The 24107-nt window shown below is 40.4% G+C and overlaps 2 protein-coding genes and 1 long non-coding RNA gene across 3 annotated transcripts; 1 reads left to right on the top strand and 2 right to left on the bottom strand.

The window, feature by feature from the left end:
• The first annotated feature begins 60 nt into the window (after nucleotides 1-60).
• Nucleotides 61-14564, top strand: dnai1.2 (dynein, axonemal, intermediate chain 1, paralog 2). The gene is made up of 20 exons (XM_015959408.3): nucleotides 61-250; nucleotides 341-400; nucleotides 532-618; nucleotides 959-1039; nucleotides 1116-1239; nucleotides 1501-1556; nucleotides 1716-1871; nucleotides 1994-2053; nucleotides 2148-2264; nucleotides 2371-2455; nucleotides 2567-2684; nucleotides 2813-2856; nucleotides 2977-3224; nucleotides 4010-4099; nucleotides 4181-4268; nucleotides 4378-4457; nucleotides 5550-5698; nucleotides 7229-7328; nucleotides 10512-10697; nucleotides 12318-14564. Exons 1-20 carry the CDS (start codon nucleotides 209-211, stop codon nucleotides 12405-12407), a joined length of 2061 nt encoding a protein of 686 aa, XP_015814894.3. The 5' UTR covers nucleotides 61-208; the 3' UTR covers nucleotides 12408-14564.
• Nucleotides 7560-9382, bottom strand: LOC129167076 (small integral membrane protein 24). The gene is made up of 3 exons (XM_054751088.2): nucleotides 9198-9382; nucleotides 8791-8911; nucleotides 7560-7847 (listed from the first exon to the last, which is right to left on the bottom strand). The coding sequence occupies exons 1-3, from the start codon at nucleotides 9334-9336 to the stop codon at nucleotides 7772-7774; spliced, it is 336 nt and encodes a 111-aa protein (XP_054607063.1). The 5' UTR covers nucleotides 9337-9382; the 3' UTR covers nucleotides 7560-7771.
• Nucleotides 14565-14781: 217 nt separating the features above from the next.
• Nucleotides 14782-22427, bottom strand: LOC129167080 (uncharacterized). Its single transcript, XR_008565915.2, has 3 exons — nucleotides 17730-22427; nucleotides 16095-16270; nucleotides 14782-15074 (listed from the first exon to the last, which is right to left on the bottom strand). It is a non-coding gene; the product is annotated as an uncharacterized lncRNA (long non-coding RNA).
• Between the last annotated feature and the right edge of the window lie 1680 nt (nucleotides 22428-24107).

The raw sequence follows: 24107 nt of genomic DNA, 5'->3' as shown, positions 1-24107 counted from the left end.
ATTTGACTGTTATTGTTGGCGCATGCGCTTTCGTTGGGGTTGATGGGATGACTGGTTGTCTTGGCAACCAGTAACATCGACATTTGCGACCTGTCCACAGCAGAAGAAGAAAAGGGTGTCGTGTCTGCTTTACAGTTTATATTATAGAAGTATTTTTAACTGTTGAGAAAAATAACTCAAGTGCTTTTAAAACCAGTCTATTTCCATCATGTCCGAGCGGAACAAAAATGCCACAGTGCAGCCCAGAAAAGTAGGTGTCTTGTTAGCTCAAAGGTATCCAGAACTTTTATTTATTTGTTCACATTGATTGTTTGATTGCTTTTCATTTGTTTTCACTCAGGTCTCTAATGCTCAGAAATTACCTGGTGCAGAATCAACTAAAGCTCAAACAAAGAAAAAGGTGTGTTCAGGTTACACAATAGCTAAGTTAAGAAGAACATGTGGAAAATACAAGACTATCGCATATGTACTTTTTTTTATTATTCAAAGCAGCTAAGTAATTGAGTGCTTCTTATCGGTTTGCCACTACAGGAAGAGAAAAAGGCCATGGACAAGGGTGATGGGTTGGATCGAGGGAAAAAAAGCAAGCCTTCAGATCAACTGAAGCTCACAGAAGCTGTAAGAGAAAGAGAATATTCATGGATCACAGGAAGTCCGTGTACCTCGGAAAAATCCTATGTAAAATGACTGTGTTATATTTGCATTTATGAAAATAGCCTAACATACCTTTTTTGAGACATAACTTCATGCCTTGATTCATTATGAATCTACAGACTCCTTGAACCCAAGACTTTATGGCTTCTTTAGTCGTCTATGTGCTAATGACAAACACACAGTTCTTGTAAGTTGCTCTGATTTGATGGCGGATCAGTTTAGCCCATTCTCAATTTTTGAATAACCCTGTCACTTATTTCATTTTCTACCATTAATTTTAACATCTCTGTATTAAAATGACTAGGAGCTGAAAGAGAATATAACAAAGGTCTTGAACACACACAACCCCCACGCGCCACAAAATATAGTCCGATTTAACTATAAGGTAAGAAAGTTACAACCAGGTGAGTCATGTTAGATTTATATATGTATATTTCTAATGTATTAAATTAATCTCCCAGGAAGGAGTCTATCAACGAGTCAGCGTGGATCACACGGCTATTCTTTTTGAGATGGAGAGCAACATCGTTTATCAAGACTCTGAAGAGGGTCGAAGGCTGATGTTGAAGCAGGGTCTTATTAAAGGTGATGTAGCTGCATCTTACAATTTTAATCTGCCCATTATGTGCACCGTTTTGCTCTGACTAAAGGAAAATTTGACAAAAATAATTTCAACTGTAATTGTGTGACTTGTAATGAATTTTCTTCCGTGGTGTAATGCATCGTTAAAGCCACTAGGTGTCACCCTCAAGTTGAAACACAAAATGAAAAAAAAATTAAACATTGCATATATATATATATATAGATGTGCCTTTTGATTCATTATAAAATTTTGTATGAGTGCAGAAAATGAAGAGACAGACACAGCAGCAGAATCTGATGAGGATCGCATGAAAACCCCGGTAAATTTGAAAAAATGGTCTTTTGTCTTGTGCGTAGCAAGGTTTGCGGCATATTTTTCATGTTCTACAATATTTAAAGTTTTGTTATGTTTAAACAAAGTACCAACAAGCCTGAGCAAGAGTACTTTTCTTGCATCCTTATTTTTTGACTTGTCGCAGGCTACTCCTGTAGAGGATGGAGGGGAGGTAGAAGAAGCTGAAGAAGAGGACAGACCAGACAGTGTTGCATCCAAAGCTGACAAGAAAGGTGTAAAGCTTGGAAATTTTTTCCACTTCACCGATAGGGCCACCCAGACACTTAATAATCCTCCAAGGGTAGGAATGAGTCCGATGTTTTCAATTTCACAGTGGTTAATAAAATGTTGTTGTTTTGTTTAGCATTGTGACATCTTTGCTTCATTAGATGTTTTTGAAACATTTATATGTTTCCTCTGCAGCAAATAAACTGCCAGACCGCACCTCCTCCTCGCAGCATTTTCTCTGCCACTGCCAACCAGGTACTAGACTCTCTGAGCTATGTTGTGATATTTTGTATGCTGGTGCCTTTCCTGATTTCTAACAGCCGTGAACGTTACTGTAATCTCTTGACAGTGGCAGATCTATGATGCTTACTGTGAGGAGCTGCAGAAGCAAGAGAAGCAGAAAGCAACGCTATTGAAGAAAGAAACTGACAAAAGCAAGAAGGGGGTACTAGTGACAGAAACCCAGGTACTGTTTTCTATTTCACCATGTTTGCTTCAAATGTAATCTAAACCAATAGCAGCGTTGCATGTTTTTGACAAGGACCCCTCTATATTTTTTGTTTCTGTTACAGAGTACTGACCTCACTGAAGTGGCGAAAGAAACCAAGATATTAGAGCGAATGGTCCACCAGAATACATTTGATGAAATAGCACAAGGTTGTTTTATTTTGATTAGCTAACTGAAATTATTTTAGTTCTTTTTGATTGAAACTGTAAACAATTTGTTTTTTCTTCTATTCTGATCACCCTTCTCTTGTGCTTTTTCAGATTTTAAATACTTCGAGGACCCCTCTGATAAGTTCAGGGGCCAGGAGGGCACCCTTCTGCCTCTGTGGACGTTTCAGCATGAAGAAACCAGAGGATTGTCTGTCACTGCCCTCTGCTGGTAATTTCAATTATCATCTGTGCAAATATACCCTCTGAATGGTGATTTTGTGTCACTGGGAATGCATTTATACTATTTGCAGTCATGCGAGGAATAGGATGAGTGTGTTAGCAATCTGTTTTTGACAGGAATAGCAAATATCAGGACCTGTTTGCTGTTGGAATGGGCTCATGTAAGTGCTAAAAATACCAAATCATTAAATATAATTGCCGGGCACTAATGTCATTCATTTTCTGATTATCTGATTCTTAATCTATTTTATCATAATCTCTATTCTCTTTCTGCCTGCTAGATGACTTTTGTAAACAGGGAAGAGGGATGATTGTCTTCTACTCACTGAAGAACTCATCTTTCCCGGAATATGTCTTCCCCACAACGTCAGGCGTCCAGTGCCTCGACATCCACCCTCAACATTTTTATTTGACAGTTGTAGGCTTTTATGATGGCTGTGTGGCTGTTTACAATCTGAAGAAGAAGAGCCTGGAACCTGTTTGCAAGGGAACTCCAAAGACTAGCCTGCTCACAAATCCTGTATGGCAGGTAATGACAGGAAAAAAAATGGCTGCTGTGTTTCTGTTTATGAGTTAAATGTTAGCTAGCTTGTTCGCTTTTCATTTCTATCTACATATGTGTTATATAAAGTCACGAGATTTATTAACATAGGTCCTTCACCAAGAAACCATATTTTACTTATTATTTTTGAAAATGATCGATCTGAGTTTTTCATACAGGCTGAAAATGAAAATAGTCTCCTACACCTATCTCCTGCATTAGCTTCTGATAGAAAATATATGGTGAAATGCTAGGATTTGAAAAGTCTGACAGATCTATGTCACACTGTTCCTTAACATTCATCGACTCAGCTATTCTGACTGACGGGGAAGGCCGTTGTTGGTTTAGTGTCCAGCAATCAGCAGAGACCATCCTGGCTAGTAGAAGCTAACAATTAGCATTGGCAACTCCACCACATGGCACAACTCCTTCAGGCTTGTGGTATTTGTGCAAATAAAACATCAACATTTGCAAAGGAAACATAGTCAGTGGTAAAGTCACGTTGCTGTTAGCCAATCTGAAGCGAGACGTCCAAATATCAGGAAATAAGACTCCAAAACGTTGTCTGAAGCTACTTTTGTCCTCCAGCAGAATTCTCTGTGCTGAAACAGGCGCACCCGAGCTTTTTTTTTCCCTAGGGTACGATTTACAAGGCATTCATTCCTACAGTAGCCCACTGCAAATGTATTAAAATAAATGTGAATGGCCTCTTTAAACAAGCAGGTCTGAAATGGGAATGATCTGTCAAAGTTGGTTGATTGTTTTTCATTCAGGTGCGCTGGCAGAATGATGACATAGACAATAACCACAACTTCTTTTCTGTGTCTGCGGATTCTCGAGTTGTGTCCTGGACACTGATCAAGGTTAGCCAAGGCAACATATGATTTTACATTTGAAGAACGCAATTGCAAAACTGTATGTGTTGTATGTTTGTTCAACTGCAGCATGAGCTGATCTCTACAGAAACAATCAGACTGTCAGTAAACGGAGGTCTTTCTAACGTACCAGATGACGAACAACTGGTCAACATTTGTAAGGCGCAAAAATCTCCTTATTCAAAGTTCTGCACTTTGGCAGATCCCAGTTATTATTTTTTTCCTTCATTTAACTAATGTTAATTAGCAATATTTCTCATCCACAGCTGGTGGGACATCACTTGACTTCCATAAACAGACTGACCATCTGTTTCTAGTTGGCACAGAACAAGGAAAAATACACAAGGTATGTGACAAGTGTTACATAGTCACTGAGCTGGATGGCACCTCTGAGATTGCATGAAGTATGTTGATGTGATTCACTTTGGCAGTCATGGTGATAGTCATTGTGATGCAGGGATAAATCAGCCAAGGAAAAACGTTCTGAATGTTTCTGTGGTATATCATATTCTAACAGGTTTGTCTACAGAACGTTTAGAATGAATCAGTACAGTTTTGAATGGAGCCTGATTTCAAACCTGAATCATCATACCTAACACATTGTGTTCTTCCACTATGGAAACAACTCACGCTTTCCTTTTGTACCTAAAACAGTTAATTTCATAGCCTTCTAAGAGACATGAACAATACATGCAATGTAAGCAGCTTCATCTGTCAGCCTAAGGTTGACTAGCACTGTCATCACAGAAAGGACAGATTCAGAATCTGCTGCAGGTCAACAATCAATCTGACAATGTCTGGAAATCCAACAGCTGTCCCCACCGCTGATAAAGCATGTTTCTCCTTAGATCGTCTACTTTATTTATTCCTGCGGTAACTGTTGTTATGTTGTCATGATTATTTTATCAGTGCCGAGCAAGAACAAATATTTTATACATCACTCCTTTAGGTTTAATTTTCTGCTAGCTGTGCTCAGACAAACTGTCTGTTTTCACACATTTGGATCAAAATGAGTTTTAGAAACACGTTTCTCGGTTATAGCAGGAAGTTCTCCGTGTAATGTTTTCTGTGGCAGTGAAAGCATCTTTTTCAAGTAACTAGGGTCTTATAAGCTGCAGCTTACAAATTGCTGTTTTATATAAAATGTCTATGACAGAAATATGGAACAGAATGTGTAAGAAGATGCTCCTTAAATGTGATGAATGTAGTGAAAGCTATTTCCTAAAACTATAATTAAAGAAAACAAAAAGTTTTCACCAGATCGTGTTTGTTTTTGCCGTTGAGGTAGTTCAAATGTTTTTTATCTTTTATTTTGTCCTGTAGTTTTTGCATGCAACAGTAAACAGACTTTAAATAAGATGTGTAACTCAGCAATGCCTTGAAAAAGCCGACTTTTCAGCTCCTCTGCTTCAATCAAGCCTTTGCTTTTATTCTGCAGTGCTCCATTCATTACTCTAGTAAATTCTTGAAGACCTACAATGCCCACAACTCAGCAGTCTACACTGTGAAGTGGAACCACTTCCATCCAAGGGTCTTCATCTCTTGCAGCGCTGACTGGACGGTTAAGATCTGGGATGATACCATCAAGTAAGAGTCACACAGGCTGGTTGAGGCAAGTAATTGTAAAAATAATTGGTTTTGCACATTTATAATGTTAGATGCCGGTTTTTCCCGTACAATAATTAACTATTCATATTTAAATGTGACACACCAGTCTCACATGCTGAATAAAAAGCATCAGTCTTCTAATTACAGTGGCAGATTATTCGCTGTTTCTATGACAGATTTTTGTTTTATCACGTTGTTACTGAGTCATTGTTGATGACTCACAAATGGTTTTAGGAGCACAAAAATAGGTTTAAAATGTTGACTTGGCCTCCACATTCTGTGGATTTTAGTCTGTTTTTGCTCTTTTTTGCTGAACAAATGATTTTCGTCTTTGATGTCCACATCCTGGCGCTTAGAGAAGTTAGATGGTCTCCCACTAACTGCCTGGTAACAGATATGACAGCAGACCTTTAGGAGTCTTAAGGATTTGTGTTGAGAGGGTTGGTCATGATGTTGTTGCTAATCATGTAAAACCCTTTTGTTTTTTTTGTTTGTATTTTGGAATGTTTTTATTTTTAGACCTTAAATGCAATATATTAATAAGTAAATGCAAAGGTTACTGTTTGTTACAAAGGTGCAACTCCTGCTGTATAAGTAATCTTAACAACTCTGCTTTGTGTGCAAACATTCAGGTTCACTGAGCAAAGAAGGTGAGGTTTAGTGATCATTTCTCTAATCCTTCCACGAGATTGCAGCGTGTTAGTCTTCATTACTTTCTTATCCTCATCTTGGGTCCAGCATAATTTTCTCGGCTCATTTGATTAATCCACAGATCCTCCCACATGTTGTCAGCACAAGCAGCTTGACTGAATAATGATTGTAATCACTTGCTGGGAGATACAGTTTTCATTAGTGATTTATTTGTGTTAGGATACAAAAAAAACCTCACAAGTTTACTGTCCTGGGTCACATTTTATGTCTCCCTTTGGCGTATCGCCCAGACTTTAGGTAATGACATTTGCTCTTTTTAAATTATGTAAAATCCCCCAGATGAGTGGAATTTAATTTATTAACATTATTAATATTAGGGTATAAATCCTTTATTTGATCACGATAAAATCGATACAGTTGATTGTGATTCCATATTAGCCAATATCTCCAGTTCAGTCAATACCGTATTTGATTTAGTTCAATTTAGGATCCACCAATCATTAGGAAACAATATCATTAGTGATTGGATCCAGTCACTAATAATATTAGTGACATCTTATTGTAGACTTCAAAGACACTTTTTCTCTTGCAACTCTCAGCTATTTTCCAAAAAAACTCAGTGAGAATGGCGAGGAATGAAAACTTATCCCTCTACACATAAGCAGAATGTGAAGGAAATGAAAACTAACTCAGGAATGAGCGCGCACAACGACGGCCTTGCATGGAAGCTTCACCAGAATGATTGACAGTAATGCAGAACAATCGTTCAGATGGTCCACCCAGAAGGAAAAGATCCTCCGCTACTAATTAATGTTCTAGTTGCATATATAGTTTTTTATTTTGTGCCTGTGTCTGCAGGGTTCCGGTGTTCACCTTTGACCTGATGTCAGCCATTGGAGATGTTGCCTGGGCTCCATATTCCTCCACTATTTTTGCTGCGGTGACAATAGATGGAATAGTAAGAGTCTCTCTCCTTCTTAATTGACTTTTGAATTACAATTTTAATCTTTTAGGCTACTGCCCCCGCGACCTGACTCCAGATAAGTGGATGAAAATGGATGGATGGATGGATGGATGGATAGATGTTTTTGTGGAATTTAGACTCCTAAACTGTTCCTTATATAGCTTTTATATAGCTGAGTGTAAATTATTTATAGAGCTACAAAGCATCCACCTCATTGCCTGCACATACATTCAAATACACCTTTATTTATTATTATACTATACAATATCATATCATGTTATAAAATCATATCATTTCATTCACCTATACAGCCTCCATTCACTCTGATGGAGACTGTGGAAACATTTTTCTTTGTGGATAAAGTCAAAAGGTTAGATCTAGCTTCTCTCCTTCCGCCTTATCTCTGCCGGTAATCTGATGTCTTATTAGCGGGGTCTTTACATAACGGTTTCTTGTGTGTCCTCTTTATCCATCTTGATCATTCTGTCATAACCCCCATCTTCTTCATCCACCCTGCAACACAAAACAACAAAAATCTGGTTGGTTGTGCTTACTCAAGCAGTTTTATCTGAAAGTGTTCAGAAGTTAAAGTTACAGTCAAAGGCCACAATGCTTAAAAATCTTTAAAATTCCTAATCCAAGGTTTATTTAACTGCTACTTGATAAAGTAAAATAAAATTTCTTTTGTTAGTTTAGTCTGTGAAATGGTTGGGTTTTCTTTAGATTTCACTATGATGGCGTGGAAACTGTGTGCATTTCTTGAGCACTTTAGCTCAGTGTACTTGTTTGGATTAAAAGTGAGAATTTCATTTAGATCATTTATCATGGACAGAATGCTGTGTGGTCTTTGAACAGAGCACATGGTAAAAGTGAGAACAAGATTTAATTAACACACAGTTACACACAGTGTGTTTAGTTGAGATTAGAAATCTGTCGGTCAGCTCTACAAATACCATGGAATCAGGGCATGACACCTTTATTAGAAAAGTAAAAACACATAATACTTTTTTACATAAGGCACTTTTTATATCAGCACTCCAGAGGTATTATTACCCTACATTATAATAAGGTAATGTGATAGTGAGTCTCTCAGATGGAAGCTTCAGCTGCTGAGAGATAGAGTTGTGCTGTCTATAAGAGTTCAAGGTTAATAACAACAATGTGAAGGAGTCAACAAAAAGCCAGAAACACACACACACACACACACACACACACACACACACACACACGCGTACTCATTGTTGCTTCAGAACAGCTTTGTAAAGGGTTAGGGTTTTCTGTAAGGTTGTAGGAATTTGGAAATTGATCTTCTAGTGTGTGTGTGTGTGTGTGTGTGTGTGTGTGTGTGTGTGTGTGTGTGTGTGTGTGTGTGTGTGTGTGTGTGTGTGTGTGTGTGTGTGTGTGTGTGTGTGTGTGTGTGTGTGTGTGTGTGTGTGTGTGTGTGTGTTTAACAGACCTGTTTTTCTTAAGTAGTCTTCTAATGATCAGGATAACGAAGACTATAAATAAGAAGCCAACAACAGCAGAGAGCCCCACTAACCAGGGCTGAATGGTCACCGAACGAGATCGAGCTGCACCTGCGATAAACATTAGTAACAGTTAGTTATGGTGGCAACTACAGCCGCTGCTAACGGTTCTACAAGTAATATCAAAATTATTGTGGAAATTTTTAAATTGTGATTAAACTTGTATTTATATGGATGCATATAACGGATAAACATATTTTTCTGTCAAGTTTTCGAATGTACCATGTACATTACTAGCGTAAGAGCTCCCAACTGTTCTCTCGTGAAAAAAACAATAATTCAATTTAAAATTTACGTATTTAGGAATCAGAAAAATTGTATTGAGGACAAATGTTACCTTTGTCAGCTGAGCAACTGGTGGCCCAAAGCAGGACACACAGTAGGAGGAAGTTCATCCTGAACATGGTAGAGCTGTAACTGAACTGGCTGCTGAGAAACTGAAGCACGGTCTGTCTGTACTTCTCTGCAGCGTGCATATCTATGTGGAGTCAGTGTTCATAGTCCACAGGAATTCTGTCTGAGGAGTCTGGGTGTGTGTTCTGTTGTAAATCAGCCCTCATAGCAAAAGCTCCGGGGGGGTGGGGGTGGGGGACTTTTACTCTAGCTTCCCTCCACACTCCAAAATTAGGTGTGTTCAGTTAATTAGTGACTCTAAAGTTGCCCTTTGGACTGTGTGTGTGTGTGTGTGTGTGTGTGTGTGTGTGTGTGTGTGTGTGTGTGTGTGTGTGTGTGTGTGTGTGTGTGTGTGTGTGTGTGTGTGTGTGTGTGTGTGTGTGTGTGTGTGTGTGTGTGTGTGTGTGTGTGTGTGTGTGTAACCCGTCTTCTGTTGATGAAGACAAGGATTAATTATTTTTCACCTGATCACTGGTTTGCATCGATTAGTTTTGCCTTCTCTCCTCCCTCCTACACTTGTTTATAGTGTGTAGTTACAACACCTGCAGTGCATTAGCCCGTTTTTTCTTTTGTTGTTACCTTGACCCATAGGGAACACGCCTCTGCATTATTTTGTTACCTTTTAAGATGATGCTGTCATTTAACTACTTATGTTTAATTCCTGTTAATAATGAGCATTACAGTAATCCATGCATGCCGACAACTGCTGCTTTCTTTTTTGAAAAAAGGAGGAATATTAATAAACTGATAGATGTAACCAAAGAGTTTGTCGGCAAGCATTTGGCGCCACTTTAAGTTAGGAGACGAGCTGTTGGAGGCAGACTTTTATTTGTGGCCTGCCACATAAAGTAATTTGATGATTAGGTATGAGGAGGGTGCTTTGCGTGGTGCTCATAAACTTAGTGTCAACTTCTAACAGTTGTGTTTGTGTGCAAGCATGGACACTAATGTAGTAATGAAATGCCAACTCCTTTAGTGCAGGGGTGTCCAAAATTTTCCAGTGTTTAAATCGTTAAAATTCCTCACAGGCCACATATCAGAATTTTTTTATTCACAAAATGATCATGTAGTGAGTTTTTTTATTTGTGCTGCTCAAAAAATAGGTTCATGTTAGTAAAGATGAACATAAAAGGTTCAAAAGTGTCAATCTACATCAACAACCTGACTAAATTGCACCATGGGCCACAAATACTTTGAACAGTCCTCCTTTAGTGAGTCAAAACAGTGAAAAGAACTGACATATCGACTTCTCTTTCAGGTTCGCGTCTTTGATCTGAGCATCAACAAATATGAGGCCATCTGCCAGCAGCTGGTCGTGGCCAAAAAGAAGACCAAGCTGACTCACATCGAGTTTAATCCAGTCCACCCTGTTATCATCGTGGGTGATGACCAAGGACTCGTCAGCAGCTTCAAACTCTCTCCTAACCTCCGCAAGACGCCCAAGGTCAGAAGCTGTAAAAATCATTGATGATGCTGGTATGGTATGGGTAAATTCATCTCAGCAGTCAGTATCTTACCTGCAACTGACGTGTGGGACTCCAGCTAAATACCCATAGCAGGACCTGATCAGGGGCTAATTTCTGCCATCTAAAACAATTAAAACTCAAGTTTTTGTTATTTCAGCATCATAATCTTTTTATTTCATGAAGAAGTGTTAGTTGTTTTTAGATGGACGCACGCTTCTCTTGGATAGGCCCCACCCACCTTATTCTTCAAAGTGACTGCTGTCTGTCTGCTGCAGTTACAACTCCACAAGGGTTTTTAAATCAATGGAATATTTTACTGCAGTTGTCAGGAAAACAAGCAAAGTAGAGCAGTAAAACTAAAGCTCTCCTTTAACCTGTGTGTGGCTGATGAGTTCCTGAAAGCTCACAGCAGTCCCTCTGAGCACAGATGGAGAGCAAATGGAGATCTAATCAGGCCTGATTAAAGTCACCTTTCAAATCTTCTACTTTGGTTTGACGTCAATTCTAGTAAACAAAAAGTTTTTCCACAACATCCTGTCTTGTGCTGACTCACAGCACTTGTACGTAACGTCAAGGTCTGTCTAGCTTGCCTGCTTGATTTGGGACTATCGCCCTTCAATGTCCATTGATCTGCACAGTTTAACACCACTAACAGCCGAGCAGCCAGTGTTGCAAGTAAGCATCACTCATGAAAACCCTCAACGAGTAATTTCAGTATGAAATCTTTCAACGTGAACATATTGGTCTGTTCAGAGCTTCCATTTTAGCAAAGAGAGCCACTGAGGCCATAAAACCCAAACCAAAAAGCTGTGTGTGTAGTGCTGTTTATTTTAATAGATTAGGTCAAAATTCAAAGGATCTGTCAATAAGAAAAAATCCTTCTCTAAAATGATAGTTTCAGCACTTCCTCCGTGTGCTCAGAATCGCCTTGGCATTACCACGTGTGATATTTTATACATCATGGGGTTTTGTCTTCATTTTGTTCTTGAATTTAAGTCCAGCTCAGCAGCCTTTGACCGTGGCAAAAACAGCAGATCTGATAACACCAAGAGTTAGAACAAACAAATGCAGCGATACAGACCATAGATCTTTGAAGTTTATGCTTTTCTAAGCACACAATGTTTTTCTGAGCTCACAGCATAATTTGCTGCATGGTGGTGGTGGTGGTGGTTAGCACTGTTGCCTCGCAGGACGACGGTTGCAGGTTCGAAACTCAGCTGCGGCCTTTCTGCGTGGAGTTGCGTGTTCTCCCCATGCATGCGTGGGTTTCCTCCGGGTACTCCGGTTTCCCCCACAGATCACAACATGCCCTATAGGTTATAAATTGTAAGTCGCTTTGGATAAAAGCGTCTCCTAAATGAATAAACATAAACATAAACATTGTTTTTGCAAAAATGCCCTCAAGACAGTGATCACATTTATTTTAGCACATTTCCCTGTTATTCAGAAGAGAAATAAAAACACTGTTCATGACACTTTAGTCATTTCATTTCATTTTCTGTCTGTGTTGCGTCTGCCTTTTGATAGTTGCCTTTTTAAGAACGATTATTTAAACATAAGGTTTATGTCAAGTGGTTTTTGTCTTTGTTTCTGTGTAGGTCCAGCGGGGTCAGGAACTGACTTTGGATCCAGAAGCAGAAGTGACCAAGATGGAGCACATTCTGAGTTGGCTGAGTGACATCGAATAGATGAGGGATCAAAGCAGCCAGACTATTTTTTCACATTTGTTTAAAAATTAAAGGTGCATTATGTGAGGATGATGTAAGACTGCCATCCAGTGATCAAATCTGGGTACTGCAGTCCATTTTTTAAAACAAAAACTGATTCACTGGGGTTCAGTGAGTTTATTGGCTGTTTACAGTTACGGATTAACGCCAGAAGATTCTAGATGACAAAGCAATGATGAGTCATACACAGTAGAAACATGCATTATCATATCTGATGTTTGCACTCTTGGGTGTTTTACGGTAGAATGCCCCCGGCATTAGAGGGAGTGCAGCTGTTTGCCATACATCTGCTATAGGAAGCCTAAAGCCTAATTTATACTTCTCCATCAGCTCCGCGAGGGAGAGACACACACGCACTGAGAGACGTTTTGATTTCAGACTTCTCGGTCAGCTGAGGATTGTTGCAAAACAATTCCCCTCTAGGACAACAGCTATGATCTGCACCTCTAAATCCATTTTTCTCGTCTTTTCCATCCAAGAATAAAATGCTTGCTGCAAATCTTTGTACTCCTTTAGTCACGGGTGATTAAACGTTCATATTTGCATACTTTTGCCGCGATGCATTCTTCAAACAGTGTCTGCCACCAAGCTGTTGATGAATGAAACAGGAAGCAGCATCCTGACCAGTCAAAAGCTTGCAATCTCTGTGCCTCTTGATGGGAAGTAAAAATTTGGGGCATGTCTCAGTCTTCCTCCACAAGCCCGTCAAGAGCTCTTGCTTCGACACACAAAGGCATTGCCCGTCCAGATGCAGACAGAGGAAGTATAAATTAGGCTTAAGTCTCCTTCCCGTCCGGTTGGCTCATGGATCCCCTGACTGAGAAAAAAATGATTGCAAGTGAATTAAGTTATTTCCTAACCCGCTTTGCCATACGCCCTGAATCACACATATCATGTACTTTTTAGTTTAAATGGTAATTAGGTGTGTTTCATTTGTGTCTGTCACATAATTTGAGATGTATTAGCTTGTAAAAATTTGTAATTTAAGTGACAACAAATCAGACATCACATCCAGACATTCTTACATATCGTTCCTGCTACTTTTCTTTGAAATTAAAAGAATACACAACAAAAAAGCTAGATGGGTGTCTATTAAATGTTTTTCTATGGTTTCTGCTAAAAAAAAATTGTTGATTTTTGGAAAATTTTCAGGTTTTCTGAAACCTGGTTTTGTTTCTTGTTAATACACAAAATCCAGATTTCAGTGACTGGAAAATTACTTTCTTATCTACAAAGATTTATTCAAGTCCTATGAGATGTGCGAGTATATTTAATTAAAAAGGACAAGAATTATTATAATATAAATCAAAGTAATGGATTTTGCACTTGTGGACTAAATCCATAACAATTATTATTTTTTGCCGTCACACACACTGCTTCAGAATCCTGTCCAGGGATGATCCAGAAGCCTTTTAATATCCCATCTACAACCAGAATGTAACTTTGATGTCATTTTATTTAGTCCTTTTCCTTCATTCCTCTCCATCTGCCTGAAGCTTTAACACAGAATTAAAATCAAACATTTCCGCAGGGAGCTTCTCTTCCTTTTGTGCCCTTCTGTGATCTCACACACCAACTTCCTTTGGGTTAAATCACTTCCCCAAGAGTTTAAAGCACAGGATTTTAACCACGGTGACAGAAATGAGAATACATCTGCAGCACAGACACCGACTGCTGCAACCAGAGACCTCAATTACTGTGGCTGCATGAATCACAGTAGAAGGTGGAGTTTAGAAAAAAAAAATAGCACTTGCAATAAAATGCTCCAATAAAAACACTAAGTGAAATAATTTTTTTCTTAATTGGTGCAATCAGATAAATCTGATTGGCTGCATGAATAAAATAAAATACTCCCAACATATTAGCTTCTTCTTGAGAGATGTGGTCAAATCTACTCCTTAACTGTGTTCAGCACTCACATTTGCTTTCTGAGAAGACATTTGTTATTTTCGCAACTTGATTTGTCTAAAAATAGTCCGTTCACCCTCGAACAACTTATCCACGTGATCTTTGTGAAGCACAGCCACAGGGCCACAGTCAGTCTCCGTCCTGCCGCCAGCTCTGCCCCTGTAGAAGCGCACACCGACTGCTACGCCCGTTGCTACGCTAGACTCATCGCTCTGCAGTCAGGAGGTCAACAGGTACTTGTGCTCATTTATCTGCTGGGGTTCTGCTTCACCAGGCGCTGACGCAGGCAGCCTCTCCAGTCTAGAAGGGACCCTGCAGGCTCTGTAGACGATCAGGCAGAGCAGCAGGAGGAGGACCCCTATGAAAGCGTTGCAGGCGATGGCCACCAAAGCAGCTGTGGATAATCCTGTTGTGCTTCTTACAGATTCCATGATGTCACTTTAAGTGTGTGAAATTGGCCTCTCTTCAAAAACTCCTGAATGCAGATGAACTTAATTTATTTATGAATTAATATTTGACGTACGTATGCATTCAAAGTGAGAAGTTTACACTGCTGAGTGTGTAGATGAAGTTTTCCTGATTGTTCCTGCTAAGATGAACATCGGCTCTTAATGGGACACAAGCCCTCCACCATACAGATCACACCTGTAGCCCTCTGTGGCCTTGGCGGTTTCACAGTAATCAGCTCTGCATTTATTTCCAGCAAATGATTTTCAATGTCTGCAAAAGAAAAACAAATGGAACAATTGCATACTTCCACGAAGCATGGAAACACTTAAAACACATTATTGTCTTTACTATTTCAGATTTTGAGAAGGTTGTAGATCTCTGTACACTGTAGTTTCCATGTGCACAAACAACACTGCACACTTATAGCCTAACTGCAATGAAGTGTTATTGTTTATTCACAAAAATAAAGCAAAAGATCTGATCACATGCAGCACGATGTTTTGACACTCTTGTACGTTCTTTGTCGTGGTTTTGCATCTGCTGCAGAAAATCTCCAGATTTGGCCCTATTAGAGCAGATCTGACCACTCATTCATTAAAACATGTGTGAGGAATTATCTTATAAAAATACATTATTCTTATTTATAATTCCTACTGAATAGATCTATAGTTAATAATGATGTTTTTTACAAAATACAGTAGAATAACCTATGAAATTATCACAAAGACTTTTTTTGTTTGTTTTTCATTAATTGTTGATTCTGTCCTCATTTAATCACTTTTAAAATGAGTTGGTGTTTTTTCATGCTGGGTGTTGATCATTATAATTGAGATCTTAGCTGTTTTTGTTATTCACAGCAACAGTTTTAGCAGATTTCTGATTTCAGGAATGAACCAGCTATCTTCACTCAGGAGAAAAACACTTCATCTCATGATTCGTATCATCTCTAATCAGCCGTTTCAGTCTTTTCATCTCTTATTTATGCATTCATTTGCTTCATGTTGAGAGGCTTTTTGTCTTTAAATCTTAGAGGCGGCAGATTCCACCATCATAAGCCAAAACTCGAGGAGTTTCATCTCCGCCACTTTAACAGGGGCCCACAGAGTGGCAGAAGTGTTTGATTTGGACCTGATGGAGCTCTCATCCCTCCGCTGGAGAGGATGCTCTGTTTTGTTCAGCTTAGGGGATTTTAAAGGATGCAGAAAAATTAAAAATAAAACCTCCCTTGTGTTCACTTCATGCAGCATCGCTGGCAGAGCAGTCTGATATTCAAATTAGCGTCACACTTACCTGAAAGAGTTTAGTCTGAGTGAACCTTCAGTCATCTCCTGCTCTCAGCTCCCTTTTCAGCACTCTGCCACACTCCCCCTCTTCTCTCATCTCTGCCTCGTTCCTTCGCCTCTCCGTCTGCTGCGATGCTTCACTCACATGAAGAGGCAGGACCGCACACTGCCTGTGGACGAGCTCTGCTGGAACAGAGATGCAGGGAGGCAGAGAGAGAGAGAGAAAGCCAGAGAGGGGAGGGGCAGTTCGAGTGGATGTCAGTAGTGATATCAAGAGTGCTCTGGATGTAATTACACAGGTCTCCTGCTGCAGACAGGAGGAAGGGATGTGGAGGTTGTTATGGAAAACAAGCAAGGCTGCCTGTCAGAGGCTTTCTGTCTCACGTCCCAGTTCAGACGACTACAAACTGTTTGTTTTAGCAGTTTGATGAAGCATCTTGAAACCAGGGAGTCACACTCTGCTGCAAAGGGAAGAACCATTGTTTAACTGCAGTGCTGTAATAGATCAGAGCAAAGCAAACCCGGTTTTTGATTCTAGGAGTCTGATCCAGGGGTTCTGTTCTTCTCTGTCATCTTAATGATGTCTCTGTTTTCTTTGCCCCGCCCTGTCTCTTTTGATCCTACTAATGCAGCTCAGATTGTGGTGGAGCTCCGTTAACGAGCAATCCCGAAAGCCACCGCAATGTTCCTCTGCTGCCAACAAAGAGAAAACAAAGAAACAGTAAAAACTCATCTTAGATGACGAGACTTCACATCAAGACGTGAGGCCAGTCTTCTCATGAACTGCTGCTGTTATGACTCAAAACTATGAAAAGAGATGATTGGAGAATTAGCGCTGCAGGAATTGATGAATGAACTCAATATCCTTAATTTGTGGGAGGTTTTCTGTTGCATTAACTAGCCTTTTTCTGTCTGTAGGGGATTTTTTTAGACTGTCTCTGGAGAAATGTGCAATTTTCTGATCACACCTACTCTGGAGTGGAGGCGAAGGACTTGTGTTACGTATGACCTAAATCAGGATGATTTACTCTGAACAGTCAGGTGATTATCTTCTGTTTCATTCCAGTTACAGGTCAAATCATCATCTTGACGCCCCTCTAGAGGTCTTGAGTGTTATTACACAACAAACATTAACAGAAAAAGTCCTTGTGAAGTTTTTGGGTTTTGTCCTGAATTCTGACGACAGCTTCATGCCATTTATCTGAATTATAAATATAACCGGCAAAAGTTCAGAACCACCCCTTTTGTTGTCAGTTTCTTTCTTTCATTTTTAAACATTAATGCTCCTGATCTTTTTATTGTCATTACTTTAGATCTATACTCTTAAAATTTAAATAAAAGTAAAGTTGGTGTGTTTTTATGATTCTTTAAAATGGTCAGAGGGGTGTTTTATGATTTGTGTCACGTGTATGCTTAGTTTAAATTAAATCTAGTTGTCGTGCTCTGAGGAAGGTGTTTAACCCAAGGCACGCAGAATCAGCACAACAAGGTAAGTGGAAAGAAAAATATTATGCAAACGGGAACTAAAGGTGCACCGGGAAGTCCGGTGGGAGCAGAGTAAGCCAGGAGGGAGTCTGAGGAGGAGAGACAGGTGAGGCCTGGGAAGTGACACAGCATGGGGGTTTGGATGTTCGGGACTTACGGGGGAAGAGACCTTGGTGAGCGTGGGAGAGGCAGTGAGCCCAACAGGAGGGGTGAGTGAGCGGAGGGTGAGAGTGAGTCGGTTGGTGGAGGAGGTAGGGACGCAGTCCAGAGAGATGGAGTTATGGCGACTTTGAAGCGGCGTTGATGGCCTGAGGTGATGAGAAGAAGTAATCAGAATTATGGCGAGATATCCAACAAAAAATCATAGACAAACAAGAGTAACCTAGAGACTAGTGCGAGTGCCTGGAACTACCCAAACAGTAGTAATTATCCTCTTAAACCTGACCCGATGATGGCTAATTGGATTCAGCTGGTGCCTCTCCGTCTCTTCCGCCTGAAAGAAGGCTCAAAGATCGTTTATGGACGCTGCCGTCAATGACGGTACACCTGTTAGACCACCTGTCAACTCAAAAATCTCATCAGCCAGTCACATGGCTACCTTTGACTGCTGCAAAGGGTTTTAGAAGAAAGAAAGGTTTATTTATATAGCGCCTTTCAATCAGGACTCAAATGCCAAGGTGCTTCACAAGCACAATATGAATAAAAAATATTTAATAAAAAGTTAAATTTGAAAAACAACAGGGACCAAAAAAATAAGAAATGATAGAAATACCAGGAAAACAAGCTAACCAACAAGTCATCATCAGGAGTTAATACAAAAGTTGCATTTTACATTAGATTTTATGTCCCATATTCTTATGGGTCTATATGCTGGTTCGTAGCAGGTGTGAGTGCTGGTCAAAATAACATGAGATTACCATCACTGTACAATCATGAACACGAATTACAAGAATTACAGATGAGTGACTTTATCTGGTTTGCAGTTATTGTATATTAGACTGATCCATGATCAGGAACCATCACCTCTCAGGCTTTCTTATTCATCCCACGAGGGCAATCTAACGGTCTCCAGGGCCCCTGAGTGGGGTGATTGTTGTACCAGTTTCAGTAAGAATGCTTTTGGTCATTCATTTTGTCGATTCGATCTGAAAAGCCTACTGAATGTGTTTTTATTCACGCTTTTTAAAGTGGTGTTGTTTTAATAACACTAATGTATCTGTAGATGCTAATCCTTTGTAAACAGTAACAACGGCAATAAAGAAAAATGTGACTGTATACATATTTATTCACAACTTCTTTTTTTTTTATAATAACATTAAACCACATTTAGAACACTTTATAAAGAAAAACACTGCATGGCCAAAGTAACCATCTGGATTTAACTATCCAAGCCTCCTATTAGATAATTACTGCATGGGTGATTGTCTTTCAGCTGCAACAAGTTATTTTACCCCAACTGGTGCAATGAGTTGCTTCTTCTTTTTTAAACAACTATGTGGAAAGACACATCTGGTGGTCATGGAAAAGATGTTAGTCTGTTTGAGAAGGGTCAGATCATTGGCATGCATCAAGCTGAGAAAACATCTAAGAAGATTGCAGAAACGACTAAAATTAGGTTAAGAACTGTCCAACGCTTTATTAAAAACTGGAAGGATAGAGGGGATCCATCGTTTTTGAGGAAGAAATGTGGACATAAAAAAATTCCGGAATAATTGTGATCGGTGATCACTTAAACATTTAGTGAAATCAAATAAGACAACAACTCAGGGCTGTGTTTAATAGTGAAAGTAAGAGCATTTCCATACGCACAGTGTGAGGGGACTTAACGGCTGTGTAGCTGTAAGAAAACCACTAATCAGTGAAGCAAACCGGAGAAAAAGGGCTTCAGTTTGCTAGGGAGCATAAAGGTTGGAGCAATGGAAGAAGATCATGTGGTCTGAAGAGTCCAGATGAACCCTGTTCCAGAGTGATGGATAAGAAGAGAGGCAGATGAAGTGGTGCACCCATCATGCCTGGTGCCTAGTGTACAAGCCTGTGGGGGCGGTGTTATGATCTGGGGTTGCTGCAGTTGGTCAGGTCTAGGTTCAGCAACAGGGTGTGATACATGAATGAGGTCAGCTGACCACTTGAATATACTGAATGACCAGGTTATTCCATCTTCCCTGATGGCACGGGCTTACTCCAAGATGACAATGCCAGGATTCATCGGGCTCAGATAGTGAAAGAGTGGTTTAGGGAGCATGAGACATCATTTTCACACATGGATTGACCACCACAGAGTCCAGACCTTAACCCCGTTGAGAATTATTGGGATGTGCTGGAGAAGGCTTCATTCAGCAGTCAGACGCTCCCATCGTAGCTGCATGGTGGCGCAGTTGTTAGTACTGTTGCCTCACAGCAAGAAGGTTGCACGTTCAAAACCTGGCTGCGGTCTTTCTGCGTGGAGTTGCATGTACTCCCCATGCATGTGTGGGTTTCCTCCGGGTACTTCGGTTTCCCCACAGATCACAACATGCCCTATAGGTTAACAATTGTACGTCGCTTTGGGTAAAAGCGTCTGCCAAATAAATAAACATTAACGTTAACCATCATCAGTGCAAGATCTTGGTGAAACATTAATGCAACACTGGATGGAAATAAACCTCGTGACATTGCAGAAGCTTATCGAAACAATGCCACAGCGAATGTGTGTCGTAATCAAAATGTTGGTCATAATGTGTGACCAACAAAATATTAGAGTGTGCCCCTTTTTTTTTGGTGGTGACTGTTTTTAGCCAGGCAATGTGGTTTCCTAATCTTTTCATTTGACCACACAAAGCTGTAAAATATTGAATGAAAGCCTTTCTCTCAGCGCGGTCCAGCAGTTTGTTATGATTTCTGGAAACTTCAGAGTTCTTGACAACCAGGTGGGCGAAGGTCTGTGATGGACAGTGCTCTTCTCCCGGGTATTCTGTGGTCATGAGGGAGTTTTTGCACAGCTTTGATGTGTGTTTGGACTCATTATCCTGCAGCAGTGTGAATCATTCTCCACAATGATGCAAACCAGAGTGTGCCTCTGTGAGAGGGGCAGCGTTTCTCCTGTACTTTCATGCATCACACAGCCTCCTAGAGCTGTTTTCTCAAACAGAAGTATCCTTGACATGTCCAGACATGTTTTCAGATTATGTGATCTATTTCCCTCAAAGCAGTTTCAGAGCACTCATATAGTTTGCTATCAAATACATATTTTCCCTGGACATGAGTTTATTAAATCCCAGGGTAATGATGATTTAGTCTTTTTTAAACCCAATTCAAGGTGGCCGCTATCAACGTTTGCATGCACAAAAACTCCTTTAACTCAGACAGTGTTGCAGATATTCATTTAAAATTTGGTTTGACAGCAATCATTCACACCACACACTGACACATAAGAGCAAGATCTAATGAAGTGACTTGAGGGTTTTTTAGGACTTTGACAAAACCCATTTTTAACAGATCTCAGAATAAATCGGAAGCATAAAAGGCAATGTGTGATGCATATGATTTTAAGGGATGCTAGGCTTTTAACTCTAATGTCGGTATTCTATGTGTTCTCGTGCTTTCAGATGAAATTGTGCATCCCTGTGCAATAAATGTCATCAGTCTTTTGTGTTCTGATTCTTCACGATAAACACAAAAAGAAGTACAGATCATCCATGTTTTTCTATTGTATTAGGCAATAGCCTTGCCCCAATTTTCTTACCACATGCGTGTTTCCAAAGGGCATCCCTGTCAGACTGAAGAGAAAGGGCAGCAGGTCAGACAGAGACTTTTAACTAGTTTCTATTTATGTCAGGATTTTATCATACAGTGCTTTACCATGTTTGGACTCACCATTAAATGTACTTACTTTGTGTTTGGTTATAGCTGAAATGATGTAACATCGGAGATATCCAGTTAAAATGACAGGAATGCTCTCAAATCTGACAAAAAAAACCCACCAACCAACGTTATACTCAGAACTGCATCAGACAGCCTGATCGTCACCAAATGAGCTGGTTTAAGATAACCCGACAAGTTCCTGCAAGATGGTAATTTACTTTTGGGAAGGCGTATAACATTTTCACCATTTTAATCCATCCATCGATTATATCCTGCTTATCCAGAGTCGGATCACGGGGGCGGTAGCCTAAGCAGGGAGGCCCAGACTTCCCTCTTCCCAGCCACTTGGGCCAGTTCTTCCAGGGGAATCATAAGGCATTCCCTGGCCAGGTGAGAGACATAGTCCCTCTGGCATGTCCTGGGTCTTCCTTTAGGTCTTCTCCCAATTGGAAGTGAACATAAAACCTCACCAAGGAGGTGTCCAGGAGGCCTCCTGACCAGATGTCTTAAGCCACCTCAACTGGCTCCTCTCGATGTGGAGGAGCAGCGGGTCTACCCCGAGCCCCTCCCCGATGACCAAACTTCTAACCCTATCTCTAAGAGAACCCAGACACCCTACAGATAAGTCATTTCAGCCGCTAGTATCCACAATCTTGTTCTTTCAGTGACTACCAAAAGCTTGTGACCATAGGTGAAGGTTGGAACGTAGATCTGATCAATCAGTCAGTCAATCAATACTTTATTAATCCCAGAGAAATTTGAGTTTCAGTACACACAATTCAGAGATCAGACATACATGGGCAAGACACATGACAAGAATTGGTGACTGTGGTCATTCGCAACCCGAGTCGCGCTACCTTAATAGAGATAAGAGGGTTACATGAGGATTGGTTCAGGTGGAGGGAAAAAAAGGCACTTCACAGTTACCCTCCCACCAGGAGGGCAGCTTTGCTCTGCAAAAAAAACACCTCAACAAATATGCAACAGACTTCAGACAACACAACATAGCATGATACTCCAGTAGGAAGGCGGGGGGGGGGGGGGGGGTGGAATCCTGTTTCCCCCAGCGAGAGCAGCCATCTACGGTGCTCATCTACTGTACGGTCACAGGTGGGAGGGAGATCTTGGGAGAAGCGAAGAGCACATTGACTCCTGCAGATTGATGACCTCGCCAGGCTGAAGTCCACCAATTCGAAGGCGGGGGGGGTAGGTTGGGTTTTCACAGCATCTGTCTACATTCCTTCGTGGGGGTTTGTTGCTTGCCGTTCAAGGCTACCAGGGCGTCAGATTCAGATAACAAGAATTTGTTTGGGTCAGGCTGAGATAATTTTCCTCTCTGCCTTCAGTCTTTAAACTGATCATTCCAGTCCTTCAGTGAAGCCAATTTTGGGTTTTTAAACTTGTCCATACCGTCCGGTGACCCTCTTCGAGATGACATCCATTTTGCGCACTAATACCGGTATCGCAGCTAGAACATTGTCCAGCTTACGATTCGCCTCGAGTAACGTCCCAGTCTGAGAAGTCTCCAATCGGACAGTGCTTTCCGTGGGTGCGGGTCGCCCTCCAATCGCTCCCGTCTTCCCAAATTTCCAGAAAAATGTGCAGTGTGCACATAATATTGTAAATAAACCTTTTGTCTTCAGTGGCAAGCAAAAATTAGATAAAAACATTTGTTTTAGTCTTCCTTTCCATCTTTCGCATTGACCTTAAGAAGTAAACAACATACAAGCACAAAGATTCATCCCTTCGCGGTTTTTGCTTATTCATTAAATTTTTGTACTCCATATTTTACTTTACTCCCTCCCTCCCTCCCTCCCTCCCATTCTCTCTCTCTCTCTCTGTTTCTCAACTGTCATCCGTTGAGAGCAAAAGTAAAAGAAGTAAGAGTAACCATTTCTAAAAAGAGGCTAACTAAAAAATAGCTCAGTCTGCTTCACTCTTTCTTACTGCATCAAAAAGTTGAGAGAAAACTTTAGCAGCGACTCAGAGTGAACAAAGTGGGATATTTGGAAAAGTAGATACTTATCTTAGCAGAAGAAAAGTGCATTTAAAAATAGAATTTAAAATTGCAAAACATATTTTTTAACAAAAGTCTTCCAGAACCTTTTTTTCTCTGCTTCACTCCCACAATTATCATCTTTCACTTATTCACACAACATGAAACCCCTGTGTAGAAGAAATGAGCCATCATAAGCTCTGTGTGTGTGTGTGTGTGTGTGTGTGTGTGTGTGTGTGTGTGTGTGTGTGTGTGTGTGTGTGTGTGTGTGTGTGTGTGTGTGTGTGTGTGTGTGTGTGTGTGTGTGTGTGTGTGTGTGTGTGTGTGTGTGTGTGTGTGATTACAGTGTGCACATACGTGTGTATGCCGGTGTGTGTGTGTGTGCTGGGACTGGTGCTAATGGAGATAGCTTGTTGGAGGGGCTTATTTATGAGCACCTGACGTGAGTCATGGACTGTTCTCTAAAAATACATCAACAATGTTCTCTGCAACACAACAACACAGCTACAGGTGATGTGAGAAAAAATTAAACGATCGTCTTACGAGTAGAGACATCAAGCATGCTTTAACGAAGCCTAACAACAAAGACTGTGAACGGATTTAATTAATTTTTGTTTGTGTGAATTTTCCTCCTTCACACTGGGCTGCAATCAGTTTCCTGTCACAAAGTCTACCTTGATCCCTTGATAATCTCACTAA

This window comes from Nothobranchius furzeri, chromosome 3 (genome assembly GCF_043380555.1).
Source record: "Nothobranchius furzeri strain GRZ-AD chromosome 3, NfurGRZ-RIMD1, whole genome shotgun sequence".
In the NCBI taxonomy this organism is placed as follows: domain Eukaryota; kingdom Metazoa; phylum Chordata; class Actinopteri; order Cyprinodontiformes; family Nothobranchiidae; genus Nothobranchius; species Nothobranchius furzeri.
The sequence above is the reverse complement of the archived record's forward strand: the minus strand, read 5'-3'. Positions and strand labels throughout refer to the sequence as shown.